At 54.5% G+C, this 15,199-nt stretch overlaps 1 protein-coding gene across 1 annotated transcript in view; it reads left to right on the top strand.

Moving 5' to 3' along the window:
• LOC116957577 (large neutral amino acids transporter small subunit 4-like) overlaps positions 1-13,761 on the top strand; it is a 53,352-nt gene extending 39,591 nt beyond the window's left edge. The window contains exons 10-11 of the mRNA XM_076056686.1: positions 2,761-2,884; positions 6,689-13,761. Coding sequence (XP_075912801.1) covers positions 2,761-2,884; positions 6,689-6,979 — 415 coding nt within the window. The 3' untranslated portion in view covers positions 6,980-13,761. The remainder of the gene's footprint in view (positions 1-2,760; positions 2,885-6,688) is intronic.
• Positions 13,762-15,199: the final 1,438 nt, after the last annotated feature.

Here is a 15,199-nt window from a genome sequence, read left to right as displayed (position 1 = left end):
TAGCAGGGCTACAGGGGCAAGTGCAGTTACACAGACAAAGCTCCCCCAGGTAGCCTCTAGCAGGGCTGTAGGGGCAAGTGCAGTTTCACAGACAAAGCTCCCCCAGGTAGCCTCAATGCAGGGCTACAGGGGCAAGTGCAGTTACACAGACAAAGCTCCCCCAGGTAGCCTCTAGCAGAGCTACAGGGGCAAGTGCAGTTACACAGACAAAGCTCCCCCAGGTAGCCTCTAGCAGGGCTACAGGGGCAAGTGCAGTTACACACACAAAGCTCCCCCAGGTAGCCTCAATGCAGGGCTACAGGGGCAAGTGCAGTTACACAGACAAAGCTCCCCCAGGTAGCCTCTAGCAGAGCTACAGGGGCAAGTGCAGTTACACAGACAAAGCTCCCCCAGGTAGCCTCTAGCAGGGCTACAGGGGCAAGTGCAGTTACACACACAAAGCTCCCCCAGGTAGCCTCTAGCAGGGCTACAGGGGCAAGTATAGTTACACAGACAAAGCTCCCCCAGATAGCCTCTAGAAGGGCAACAGGGGCAAGTGCAGTTACACAGACAAAGCTCCCCCAGGTAGCCTCTAGCAGGGCTACAGGGGCAAGTGCAGACACACAGACGAAGCTCCCCCAGGTAGCCTCTAGCAGGGCTACAGGGGCAAGTGCAGTTACACAGACAAAGCTCCCCCAGGTAGCCTCTAGCAGGGCTACAGGGGTAAGTGCAGTTACACAGACAAAGCTCCCCCAGGTAGCCTCTAGCAGGGCTACAGGGGCAAGTGCAGTTACACAGAAAAAGCTCCCCCAGGTAGCCTCTAGCAGGGCTACAGGGGCAAGTGCAGTCAGACACACAGACAAAGCTCCCCCAGGTAGCCTCTAGCAGGGCTGCAGGGGCAAGTGCAGTCAGACACACAAAGCTCCCCCAGGTAGCCTCTAGCAGGGCTACAGGGGCAAGTGAGTCAGACACACAGACAAAGCTCCCCCAGGTAGCCTCTAGCAGGGCTACAGGGGCAAGTGCAGTCAGACACACAGACAAAGCTCCCCCAGGTAGCCTCTAGCAGGGCTACAAGGGCAAGTGCAGTGAGACAACACGGACAAAGCTCCCCCAGGTAGCCTTTAGCAGGGCTACAGGGGCAAGTGCAGTTACACAGACAAAGCTCCCCCAGGTAGCCTCTAGCAGGGCTACAGGGGCAAGTGCAGTTACACAGACAAAGCTCCCCCAGGTAGCCTCTAGCAGGGCTACAGGGGCAAGTGCAGTTACACAGACAAAGCTCCCCCAGGTAGCCTCTAGCAGGGCTACAGGGGCAAGTGCAGTTACACAGACAAAGCTCCCCCAGGTAGCCTCTAGCAGGGCTGTAGGGGCAAGTGCAGTTTCACAGACAAAGCTCCCCCAGGTAGCCTCAATGCAGGGCTGCAGGGGCAAGTGCAGTTACACAGACAAAGCTCCCCCAGGTAGCCTCTAGCAGGGCTACAGGGGCAAGTGCAGTCAGACACACAAAGCTCCCCCAGGTAGCCTCTAGCAGGGCTGCAGGGGCAAGTGCAGTTACACAGACAAAGCTCCCCCAGGTAGCCTCTAGCAGGGCTACAGGGGCAAGTGCAGTCAGACACACAAAGCTCCCCCAGGTAGCCTCTAGCAGGGCTGCAGGGGCAAGTGCAGTTACACAGACAAAGCTCCCCCAGGTAGCCTCTAGCAGGGCTACAGGGGCAAGTGCAGTCAGACACACAAAGCTCCCCCAGGTAGCCTCTAGCAGGGCTGTAGGGGCAAGTGCAGTTACACACAGACAAAGCTCCCCCAGGTAGCCTCTAGCAGGGCTACAGGGGCAAGTGCAGTCAGACACACAGACAAAGCTCCCCCACGTAGCCTCTAGCAGGGGGGCTGCAGGGGCAAGTGCAGTCAGACACACAGACAAAGCTCCCCCAGGTAGCTTCTAGCAGGGCTACAGAGGCAAGTGCTGTTAGTAGTAGCATCAGCACCACCACTCTCTCAACGGGCGTGCTGATGATGATGTTGATGATGTTGTTGATGATGTTGTTGTTGATGTTGTTGATGATGTTGATCATGATAGTGATGTTGGTGATGATAGTGATGTTGGTGATGATAGTGATGTTGGTGATGATAGTGATGCTGTTGTTGATGATGTTGTTGTTGATGATGATGTTATTGATGATGTTGATGCTGATGATGTTGATGTTGATGATGATGTTTATGATGATGATGTTGTTGTTGATGATGTTGATGTTGTTGATGATGTTGATGATGCTGTTGTTGATGATGTTAATGATGTTAATGATGTTGTTGTTGTTGATGATATTGGTGATGTTGATGTTGTTGATGATATTGATGCTGATGATGTTGATTATGTTGTTGATGTTGATGATATTGATGATGATGTTATTGATGATGTTGTTGATAATATTGATGATGATGTTGATGATGTTGTTGATGATGTTGTTGATGATGATGATATTGATGATGTTGATGATATTGATGATGATGTTGATGATGTTGTTGATGTTGATGATATTGATGATGATGTTGATGATGTTGATGATATTGATGATGATGTTGATGATGATATTGATGATATTGATGATGTTGTTGATGTTGATGATGTTGTTGATGTTGATGATATTGATGATGATGTTGATGATGATGATATTGATGATGTTGATGATGTTGACGCTGATGATGTTGATGATGTTGTTGATGATGTTGTTGTTTATGATGTTGTTGATGTTGATGATGATGTTGTTGATGATGTTGATGTTGATGTAGGTACCCATCGTCCCACTTTGGCTCGCTGACTGGGATGCAGTCGCTGGTGAGTGCTGTGTTTGCTCTGGTACAACAGCCTCTCTACATCGCCATGATGGGTCCACTCAACGGAGATCCTCTCTGGGTAAGGGGCGAGGGGGGAGTGGTGATCACTCACCCAGTCACTCGCTCAGACACTCAGACACTCGCTCAGACACTCGCTCAGTCACTCAGACACTCACTCAGTCACTCAGACACTCACTCACCCACTCACTCACCCACTCACTCACTCAGTCACTCAGCCACTCACTCAGTCACTCAGTCACTCACTCAGTCACTCGCTCAGTCACTCAGTCACTCAGTCAGTCACTCACTCAGTCACTCACTCAGTCACTCACTCAGTCACTCGCTCAGTCACTCAGTCACTCGCTCAATCACTCACACAGACACTCGCTGAGCCACTCAGTCACTCGCTCAGTCACTCATTCAGTCACTCAGACACTCTCTCAGTCACTCAGTCACTCAGTCACTCACTCAGTCACTCACTCAGTCACTCAGTCACTCAGCCACCCAGACACTCGCTCAGTCACTCAGACACTCGCTCAGTCACTCAGCCACTCACTCAGTCACTCAGTCACTCACTCAGTCACTCGCTCAGTCACTCAGTCACTCGCTCAATCACTCACTCAGACACTCGCTCAGCCACTCAGTCACTCGCTCAGTCACTCATTCAGTCACTCAGACACTCTCTCAGTCACTCAGTCACTCACTCAGTCACTCACTCAGTCACTCGCTCAGTCACTCAGTCACTCACTCAGTCACTCACTCAGTCACTCACTCAGTCACTCAGTCACTCACTCAGTCACTCACTCAGTCACTCGCTCAGTCACTCAGTCACTCAGTCACTCACTCAGTCACTCGCTCAGTCACTCACTCAGTCACTCAGCCACCCAGACACTCGCTCAGTCACTCAGACACTCGCTCAGTCACTCAGCCACTCACTCAGTCACTCAGTCACTCGCTCAGTCACTCAGACACTCGCTCAGCCACTCAGTCACTCACTCAGTCACTCGCTCAGTCACTCGCTCAGTCACTCAGCCACTCAGTCACTCACTCAGTCACTCAGTCACTCACTTAGTCACTCACTCACTCAGTCACTCGCTCAGTCACTCACTCAGTCACTCAGTCAGTCACTCAGACACTCAGTCACTCACTCACTCAGCCACTCAGTCAGTCACTCACTCACTCACTCAGTCACTCACTCAGTCACTCACTCAGCCACTCACTCGCTCAGTCACTCACTCACTCAGTCACTCACTCAGTCAGTCACTCAGTCACTCACTCACTCAGTCACTCACTCAGTCACTCACTCAGTCACTCGCTCACCCACTCACTCACTCAGCCACTCACTCACTCACTCACCCACTCACTCACTCAGCCACTCACTCACCCACTCACTCACTCAGCCAATCACTCATTCAGCCACTCACTCAGCCACTCACTCACTCACCCACTCACTCACTCAGCCACTCACTCACTCACCCACTCACTCACTCACCCACTCACTCACTCAGTCACTCACTCAGTCACTCAGCCACTCACTCACTCACCCACTCACTCACTCAGCCACTCACTCACTCTCCCACTCACTCAGTCAGTCACTCAGTCACTCGCTCCGTCACTCAGTCACTCACTCAGTCACTCAGTCACTCGCTCAGTCACTCAGTCACTCACTCAGCCACTCACTCACTCACCCACTCACTCACCACTCACTCAGCCACTCACTCACTCACTCAGCCACTCACTCACCCACTCACTCACACACTCACTCACTCACCACGCACTCAGTCACTCACTCACTCACCCACTCACTCACCACTCACTCAGCCACTCACTCACTCACCCACTCACTCACTCAGCCACTCACTCACCCACCCACTCACTCAGCCACTCACTCACTCAGCCACTCACACACTCAGCCACTCACTCACCCACTCACTAACTCACCCACTCATTCACTCTCCCACTCACTCACTCAGCCACTCACTCACTCACCCACTCACTCACCCACCCACTCACTCTCCCACTCACTCACTCACTCACCCACCCACTCACTCACTCACTCACCCACTCACTCACACTCACTCACTCACCCACTCACTCATCCACTCACCCACTCACTCACCCACTCACTCACCCACTCACCCACTCACTCACTCAGCCACTCACTCACTCACCCACTCACCCACCCACTCACTCACTCACTCACCCACTCACTCACTCACCCACTCACTTACTCACCCACTCACTCTCCCACTCACCCACTCACCCACTCACCCACCCACCCACTCACCCACTCACCCACCCACTCACTCAGCCACTCACTCACTCACTCACCCACTCACTCACTCACCCACCCACTCACTCACTCACCCACTCACTCACCCACTCACTCACTTACTCACCCACTCACTCACTCACCCACTCACTCACCCACTCACTCACTCAGCCACTCACTCACTCACTCAGTCACTCGCTCAGTCACTCAGACACTCGCTCAGTCACCCACCCACTCACCCACTCACCCACCCACTCACTCAGCCACTCACCCACTCACCCACTCACTCACTCACCCACTCACTCACTCACCCACCCACCCACTCACCCACCCACTCACCCACTCACTCACCCACTCACCCACTCACTCACTCACCCACTCACTCACCCACTCACCCACCCACTCACTCACCCACTCACTCACCCACTCACTCACCCACTCACTCACCCACTCACCCACTCACTCACCCACTCACTCACCCACTCACCCACCCACTCACTCACCCACTCACTCACCCACTCACTCACCCACTCACTCACCCACTCACTCACTCACTCACCCACTCACTCACCCACTCACTCACCCACCCACTCACCCACTCACCCACTCACTCACCCACTCACCCACTCACTCACTCACCCACTCACTCACCCACTCACCCACTCACTCACCCACTCACCCACTCACTCACTCACTCACCCACTCACTCACTCACCCACTCACTCACTCACCCACTCACTCACCCACTCACTCACCCACTCACCCACTCACTCACCCACTCACTCACCCACTCACCCACCCACTCACTCACCCACTCACTCACCCACTCACCCACTCACTCACTCACTCACCCACTCACTCACCCACTCACTCACCCACCCACTCACTCACTCACCCACTCACCCACTCACTCACTCACCCACTCACTCACCCACTCACCCACTCACCCACTCACTCACTCACTCACCCACTCACTCACTCACCCACTCACTCACTCACCCACTCACTCACTCACTCACCCACTCACTCACTCACCCACTCACTCACTCACCCACCCACTCACTCACCCACTCACTCACCCACCCACTCACCCACTCACTCACTCACCCACTCACCCACTCACTCACCCACTCACTCACCCACTCACTCACCCACTCACTCACCCACTCACTCACTCACTCACCCACTCACTCACCCACTCACTCACCCACCCACTCACCCACTCACCCACTCACTCACCCACTCACCCACTCACTCACTCACCCACTCACTCACCCACTCACCCACTCACTCACCCACTCACCCACTCACTCACTCACTCACCCACTCACTCACTCACCCACTCACTCACTCACCCACTCACTCACCCACTCACTCACCCACTCACCCACTCACTCACCCACTCACTCACCCACTCACCCACCCACTCACTCACCCACTCACTCACCCACTCACTCACCCACCCACTCACTCACTCTCACACCCACCCACCCACTCACCCACTCACTCTCCCACTCACTCACTGGAGGCCCAGCGTGCCTTCAGCAATTGATCAACCCCTCCCCCCTCCCCCCCCACCCCCCCACCCCACCCCCTCCCCCCCCCCCCCAGGTGAACGTGTCCCTGCTGGCTCTCTCCCTGCTGGGCTTCGGCCTCCCCCTCTACCTCCACCTCTACCGCCGCCGCCTGCTGGCGGAGCGGGCGGCCCGCCGGGCGGCCCCTCCCCTCGCCCCCCCCAAGCCCCCCCCGCTGCTCCGCAGCTCGAGCAGCAACGGCCTCATCGTGATCCCTCCTCCTGCTGCTGCTGCTGCTACACACGATGATGACGATGATGATGATGACGATGACGATGATGACGCCTTCAGCAACACGTGGCCTCAGCAAGCACACAGCAACGTCTGAGGCTCACGCCCCGCCCACCCACCACGTCGCCCCGCCCACATCGCCCCGCCCACATCGCCCCGCCCCGCCCCAACCACATCGCCCCGCCCACCACATCGCCCCGCCCCGCCCACCCGCATCGCCCCGCCCACCCGCATCGCCCCGCCCCGCCCACCCACATCGCCCCGCCCACCCACATCGCCCCGCCCCACCCGCCACATTGCCCCGCCCACCCACCGCATTGCCCCGCCCACCCACCACATCGCCCCGCCCACCCACCACATCGCCCCCGGCCCTCCCCCTAAGTCTCTCACCCCCCCCCCCCCCAATTCTCTCCCCCACTCCGGTTTCCCTGAGTCCCAGACTGAGTGAGTCCCAGACTGAGTGAGTCCCAGACTGCCAGAGTACTGAGACCCAGACTGAGTGAGTCCCAGACTGCCGTGAGTGAGACCCAGGCTGAGTGAGTCTCAGACTGAGTGAGTCCCAGACTGAGTGAGTCCCAGGCTGAGTGAGTCTCAGGCTGAGTGAGTCTCAGGCTGAGTGAGTCTCAGACTGAGTGAGTCCCAGACTGAGTGAGTCCCAGACTGAGTGAGTCTCAGGCTGAGTGAGTCTCAGACTGAGTGAGTCTCAGACTGAGTGAGTCCCAGACTGAGTGAGTCTCAGACTGAGTGAGTCCCAGACTGAGTGAGTCCCAGACTGAGTGAGTCTCAGACTGAGTGAGTCCCAGACTGAGTGAGTCCCAGACTGAGTGAGTCTCAGGCTGAGTGAGTCTCAGACTGAGTGAGTCTCAGACTGAGTGAGTCCCAGACTGAGTGAGTCCCAGACTGCCGTGAGTGAGTCCCAGGCTGAGTGAGTCTCAGACTGCCTGAGACCCAGGCTGAGTGAGTCCCAAACTGAGTGAGTCCCAGACTGAGTGAGTGAGTCTCAGACTGAGTGAGTCCCAGACTGAGTGAGTCCCAAACTGAGTGAGTCCCAAACTGAGTGAGACCCAGACTGAGTGAGTGAGTCTCAGACTGAGTGAGTCTCAGACTGAGTGAGTCTCAGACTGAGTGAGTCCCAGACTGAGTGAGTCCCAAACTGAGTGAGACCCAGACTGAGTGAGTCCCAGACTGAGTGAGACCCAGGCTGAGTGAGTCCCAAACTGAGTGAGTCTCAGACTGAGTGAGACCCAGACTGCCTGAGTGAGTCCCAGCCTGAGTGAGTCCCAGCCTGAGTGAGTCCCAGACTGCCTGAGTGAGTCCCAGCCTGAGTGAGTCCCAGCCTGAGTGAGTCCCAGACTGAGTGAGACCCAGCCTGAGTGAGTCCCAGCCTGAGTGAGTCCCAGACTGAGTGAGTCCCAGCCTGAGTGAGTCTCAGACTGAGTGAGTCCCAGGCTGAGTGAGTCCCAGACTGAGTGAGTCCCAGACTGCCTGAGTGAGTCTCAGACTGAGTGAGTCTCAGACTGCCTGAGTGAGTCCCAGACTGAGTGAGTCCCAGACTGAGTGAGTCCCAGACTGAGTGAGACCCAGACTGAGTGAGTCCCAGACTGAGTGAGTCCCAAACTGAGTGAGACCCAGACTGAGTGAGTCCCAGACTGAGTGAGTCCCAGGCTGAGTGAGTCCCAGACTGAGTGAGTCCCAGACTGAGTGAGTCCCAGACTGAGTGAGTCCCAGACTGAGTGAGTCCCAGGCTGAGTGAGTCCCAGACTGAGTGAGTCCCAGACTGAGTGAGTCCCAGACTGCCTGAGTGAGACCCAGCCTGAGTGAGTCCCAGACTGAGTGAGTCCCAGGCTGAGTGAGTCCCAGGCTGCCTGAGTGAGTCCCAGACTGCCTGAGTGAGACCCAGACTGAGTGAGTCCCAGACTGAGTGAGACCCAGCCTGAGTGAGTCCCAGGCTGAGTGAGTCCCAGGCTGAGTGAGTCCCAGACTGAGTGAGTCCCAGACTGCCTGAGTGAGACCCAGCCTGAGTGAGTCCCAGACTGAGTGAGTCCCAGGCTGAGTGAGTCCCAGACTGAGTGAGACCCAGACTGAGTGAGTCCCAGACTGAGTGAGTCCCAGACTGAGTGAGTCCCAGACTGAGTGAGTCCCAGACTGAGTGAGACCCAGGCTGAGTGAGTCCCAGGCTGAGTGAGTCCCAGACAGCCTGAGTGAGTCTCAGACTGAGTGAGTCTCAGACTGAGTGAGACCCAGACTGAGTGAGTCCCAGGCTGAGTGAGTCCCAGCCTGAGTGAGTCCCAGGCTGAGTGAGTCCCAGACTGAGTGAGTCCCAGGCTGAGTGAGTCCCAGGCTGAGTGAGTCCCAGGCTGAGTGAGTCTCAGACTGAGTGAGTCTCAGACTGAGTGAGTCCCAGACTGAGTGAGTCCCAGACTGCCGTGAGTGAGTCCCAGGCTGAGTGAGTCTCAGACTGCCTGAGACCCAGGCTGAGTGAGTCCCAAACTGAGTGAGTCCCAGACTGAGTGAGTGAGTCTCAGACTGAGTGAGTCCCAGACTGAGTGAGTCCCAGACTGAGTGAGTCCCAGACTGAGTGAGTGAGTCTCAGACTGAGTGAGTCCCAAACTGAGTGAGACCCAGACTGAGTGAGTCCCAGACTGAGTGAGTCCCAGACTGAGTGAGACCCAGACTGAGTGAGTCTCAGACTGCCTGAGACCCAGGCTGAGTGAGTCCCAAACTGAGTGAGTCTCAGACTGAGTGAGTCCCAGCCTGAGTGAGTCCCAGCCTGAGTGAGTCCCAGACTGAGTGAGACCCAGCCTGAGTGAGTCCCAGCCTGAGTGAGTCCCAGACTGAGTGAGTCCCAGGCTGAGTGAGACCCAGACTGAGTGAGTCCCAGACTGAGTGAGTCCCAGGCTGAGTGAGACCCAGACTGAGTGAGTCCCAGCCTGAGTGAGTCCCAGACTGAGTGAGTCCCAGACTGCCTGAGTGAGTCTCAGACTGAGTGAGTCCCAGGCTGAGTGAGTCCCAGACTGCCTGAGTGAGTCCCAGACTGCCTGAGTGAGTCTCAGACTGAGTGAGTCTCAGACTGCCTGAGTGAGTCCCAGACTGAGTGAGTCCCAGACTGAGTGAGTCCCAGACTGAGTGAGACCCAGACTGAGTGAGTCCCAGACTGAGTGAGTCCCAAACTGAGTGAGACCCAGACTGAGTGAGTCCCAGACTGAGTGAGTCCCAGACTGAGTGAGACCCAGACTGAGTGAGTCCCAGACTGAGTGAGTCCCAGGCTGAGTGAGTCCCAGACTGAGTGAGTCCCAGACTGAGTGAGTCCCAGACTGAGTGAGACCCAGACTGAGTGAGTCCCAGACTGAGTGAGTCCCAGACTGAGTGAGTCCCAGCCTGAGTGAGTCCCAGGCTGAGTGAGTCCCAGACTGAGTGAGTCCCAGACTGAGTGAGTCCCAGACTGCCTGAGTGAGACCCAGCCTGAGTGAGTCCCAGACTGAGTGAGTCCCAGGCTGAGTGAGTCCCAGGCTGCCTGAGTGAGTCCCAGACTGAGTGAGACCCAGACTGAGTGAGTCCCAGACTGAGTGAGACCCAGACTGAGTGAGTCCCAGACTGAGTGAGTCCCAGGCTGAGTGAGTCCCAGACTGAGTGAGTCCCAGACTGAGTGAGTCCCAGACTGCCGTGAGTGAGTCCCAGGCTGAGTGAGTCCCAGACTGAGTGAGACCCAGCCTGAGTGAGTCCCAGGCTGAGTGAGTCCCAGGCTGAGTGAGTCCCAGACTGAGTGAGTCCCAGACTGAGTGAGTCCCAGACTGCCTGAGTGAGACCCAGCCTGAGTGAGTCCCAGACTGAGTGAGTCCCAGGCTGAGTGAGTCCCAGACTGAGTGAGACCCAGACTGAGTGAGTCCCAGGCTGAGTGAGTCCCAGACTGAGTGAGACCCAGACTGAGTGAGTCCCAGGCTGAGTGAGTCCCAGACTGAGTGAGTCCCAGACTGAGTGAGTCCCAGACTGAGTGAGTCCCAGGCTGAGTGAGTCCCAGACTGAGTGAGACCCAGGCTGAGTGAGTCCCAGGCTGAGTGAGTCCCAGACAGCCTGAGTGAGTCTCAGACTGAGTGAGTCTCAGACTGAGTGAGACCCAGACTGAGTGAGACCCAGACTGAGTGAGTCCCAGACTGCCGTGAGTGAGTCCCAGCCTGAGTGAGTCCCAGGCTGAGTGAGTCCCAGACTGAGTGAGTCCCAGACTGAGTGAGACCCAGACTGAGTGAGACCCAGACTGAGTGAGTCCCAGACTGCCGTGAGTGAGTCCCAGACTGAGTGAGTCCCAGGCTGAGTGAGTCCCAGACTGAGTGAGTCCCAGACTGCCGTGAGTGAGTCCCAGGCTGAGTGAGTCCCAGACTGCCTGAGTGAGTCCCAGACTGAGTGAGACCCAGGCTGAGTGAGTCCCAAACTGAGTGAGTCCCAGCCTGAGTGAGTCTCAGACTGAGTGAGACCCAGCCTGAGTGAGTCCCAGGCTGAGTGAGTCCCAGGCTGAGTGAGTCCCAGACTGCCTGAGTGAGTCTCAGACTGAGTGAGACCCAGACTGAGTGAGTCCCAGACTGAGTGAGACCCAGACTGAGTGAGTCTCAGACTGAGTGAGTCCCAGACTGAGTGAGTCCCAAACTGAGTGAGTCCCAGACTGAGTGAGTCCCAGACTGAGTGAGTCCCAGACTGCCTGAGTGAGTCCCAGACTGAGTGAGTCCCAGGCTGAGTGAGTCCCAGACTGAGTGAGTCCCAGACTGAGTGAGACCCAGGCTGAGTGAGTCTCAGACTGAGTGAGACCCAGACTGAGTGAGTCCTAGACTGAGTGAGTGAGTCTCAGACTGAGTGAGTCTCAGACTGAGTGAGTCCCAGACTGCCGTGAGTGAGTCCCAGACTGAGTGAGTCCCAGGCTGAGTGAGTCCCAGACTGAGTGAGTCCCAGACTGCCGTGAGTGAGTCCCAGGCTGAGTGAGTCCCAGACTGCCTGAGTGAGTCCCAGACTGAGTGAGACCCAGGCTGAGTGAGTCCCAAACTGAGTGAGTCCCAGACTGAGTGAGACCCAGGCTGAGTGAGTCTCAGACTGAGTGAGACCCAGCCTGAGTGAGTCCCAGGCTGAGTGAGTCCCAGGCTGAGTGAGTCCCAGACTGCCTGAGTGAGTCTCAGACTGCCTGAGACCCAGACTGAGTGAGTCCCAGACTGAGTGAGACCCAGACTGAGTGAGTCTCAGACTGAGTGAGACCCAGCCTGAGTGAGTCCCAGGCTGAGTGAGTCCCAGGCTGAGTGAGTCCCAGACTGCCTGAGTGAGTCTCAGACTGCCTGAGACCCAGACTGAGTGAGTCCCAGACTGAGTGAGACCCAGACTGAGTGAGTCTCAGACTGAGTGAGTCCCAGACTGCCTGAGTGAGTCTCAGACTGCCTGAGACCCAGACTGAGTGAGTCTCAGACTGAGTGAGACCCAGACTGAGTGAGTCCCAGACTGAGTGAGTCCCAAACTGAGTGAGTCCCAGACTGAGTGAGTCCCAGACTGAGTGAGTCCCAGACTGCCTGAGTGAGTCTCAGACTGAGTGAGACCCAGGCTGAGTGAGTCCCAGGCTGAGTGAGTCTCAGACTGAGTGAGACCCAGACTGACTGAGACCCAGCCTGAGTGAGTCCCAGACTGAGTGAGTCCCAGGCTGAGTGAGTCCCAGACTGAGTGAGTCCCAGACTGAGTGAGACCCAGGCTGAGTGAGTCTCAGACTGAGTGAGACCCAGACTGAGTGAGTCCTAGACTGAGTGAGTGAGTCTCAGACTGAGTGAGTCTCAGACTGAGTGAGTCTCAGACGACTGCCTTGAGACCCAGACTGACTGAGTCCCAGACTGCCTGATTCCCGTACTGCCTGAGTACCGAGTCCCAGACTGCCTGAGTGAGTCCCAGGCTGAGTGAGTCCCAGACTGCCTGAGTGAGTCCCAGACTGAGTGAGTCCCAGACTGCCTGAGTGAGTCCCAGACTGAGTGAGTCCCAGACTGAGTGAGTCCCAGACTGCCTGAGTGAGTCCTAGACTGCCTGAGTGAGTCCCAGACTGCCTGAGTGAGTCCCAGACTGCCTGAGTGAGTCCCAGACGACTGCCTTGAGACCCAGGCTGAGTGAGTCCCAGATTGCCTGAGTGAGTCCCAGGCTGAGTGAGTCCAAGACTGCCTTGAGTGAGTCCCAGACTGCCTTGAGTGAGTCCCAGACTGCCTTGAGTCCCAGACTGCCTTGAGTGAGTCCCCCACCCCCCACCACCACCACCCCCAGACAGTCCCAGGCAGTGACATTTCATTTTGGTGTCTGTTTTCATCTTTTCAAATAAAATTCACCAGCCAGGGTTGAAGGGGAGGGAAGGGGGAGGAGGCCTCAAGCCTGGCGCCTTGCCTAGATCGCCTGCCCCGGCAAACGAGCCTCGACCGGCCGGCAGACCCAGGCTTGAACCCCCCCAACTCCCCTCCTCCCCGTACTTTGTTAATAGTTGCAGGGAACTCTATGGTAAAAGATAAAAGTGTGTTTGATTGTTTGAGATTCTTCATCCTTTGATAAAAACCAGCCCTCAATTGTACTTCAGGAATACGTTTTTTCTTTTTTAAAATTGCGGTTAGGTTTGACGATTTAGTCGGGGTATTTTTTCGTTTCAATATATATTTTAAAAAATATATTATTATTATTATTTACACGCACAACATTCTCGCACTGCAGGTGAAAATGTGTTACAAAGAGATGATTTGTGTGGGAGGGAGGGGGTTAATGTGTTGGTTAATGTGTTGGTTAATTTTGGCTAACGCTGTTGGTTTGTCTTGATTAATGTTGAACCTTTTTGGATGTCCTTTTGAAACTTGTGAATGTAAGAAATACAAAAAAAGGTCAACGTGACGGAGAACGCTGCACTATGGTTTCAAATATAAGAGATTTTCAATATTGGTGTTTGTAGTTTGTAGTGGTAGTGGTAGTTGTGTTAGTGGTAGTTGTGATAGTTGTAGTGGTAGTAGTAGTGGTAGTAGTAGTGGTAGTTGTGGTAGTATTAGTTGTAGTGGTAGTGATAGTAGTAGTGGTAGTAGTAGTGATAGTAGTGGTAGTAGTAGTGGTAGTGATAGTAGTAGTGGTAGTAGTAGTGATAGTAGTAGTGGTAGTATTAGTAGTAGTGATAGTAGTAGTTGTAGTGGTAGTAGTAGTTGTATAAGTAGTAGTGGTAGTAGAAGTGGTAGTAGTAGTGGTTGTAGTAGTGGTAGAAATAGTGCTAGTTGTATTAGTGGTAGTTGTAGTGATAGTTGTAGTGGTAGTAGTAGTAGTTGTATAAGTAGTATTAGTGGTAGTAGTAGTGGTAGTAGTTGTGGTGGTGGTAGTGGTAGTGGTGGTAGTAGTTGTAGTGGTAGTAGTAGTAGGAGTGGTAGTAGTGGTAGTAGTAGTAGTGGTAGTAGTAGTAGTGGTAGTAGTGGCAGTAGTTGTAGTGGTTGTAGTAGTGGTAGTAGTAGTGGTAGTTGTAGTAGTGGTAGTTGTAGTAGTGGTAGAAGTAGTGGTAGTTGTAGTAGTGGTAGTAGTAGTAGTGGTAGTAGTAGTTGTAGTAGTGGTAGTCGTGGTAGTGGTAGTAGTGATAGTTGTTGTAGTAGTGGTAGTAGTTGTAGTGGTTATAGTGGTAGTAGTGGTAGTAGTAGTAATGGTAGTAGTAGTGGTAGTAGTAGTGATAGTAGTGGTAGTAGTGGTAGTAGTAGTGGTAGTAGTAGAGGTAGTTCTAATGACTTCAGTTCGTAGATTGAACGCGGCTCGAGTTAGTAAAATTGGTGAGGAGAACGTTCCAGACGGCCACAGCAGCAGCCTCTTAAAACGACGACTACAGAGTGATAAAGGCATGAGATTGGACTCAACATCATCGTCATATTGATTGACAAAGGGCATCATCGCCCCCAGTCCTTTCCTGAACATCGGAAGAACGTTCCAGACGGCCACAGCAGCAGCAGCGTCTTAAAATAACCACTACAGAGTGATACAGGCGTGATATTGTCAATGTAGAAGATGATGATGGTTTAACAAGTGCACCATAGCCCCCAAGTGGTTTCATTAAACATCGGGAGAACGTTCCAGACGGCCACAGCAGCAGCAGCGTCTTAAAATAACCACCACAGAGTGATACAGACGTCAATGTATATGATGATTATGGTTTAACAAGTTTACCATAGCCTCCTAGTGGTTTCATTAAACATCGAGAGAACGTTCCAGACGGTCACAGCAGCAGCGTCTTAAATTAACCACTACAGAGTGATACAGACGTCAATGTAGATGATGATGATTTAATAAGTTTACTATAGCCCCCTAA

The sequence above is a fragment of the Petromyzon marinus genome, chromosome 77, assembly GCF_048934315.1.
Source record: "Petromyzon marinus isolate PM22_M1 ecotype Great Lakes invasive population chromosome 77, UKy_Petmar_22M1.pri1.0, whole genome shotgun sequence".
Lineage (NCBI taxonomy): Eukaryota > Metazoa > Chordata > Hyperoartia > Petromyzontiformes > Petromyzontidae > Petromyzon > Petromyzon marinus.
Note: the sequence above shows the minus strand (reverse complement) of the source record. Positions and strands in the feature narration are given on the sequence as shown.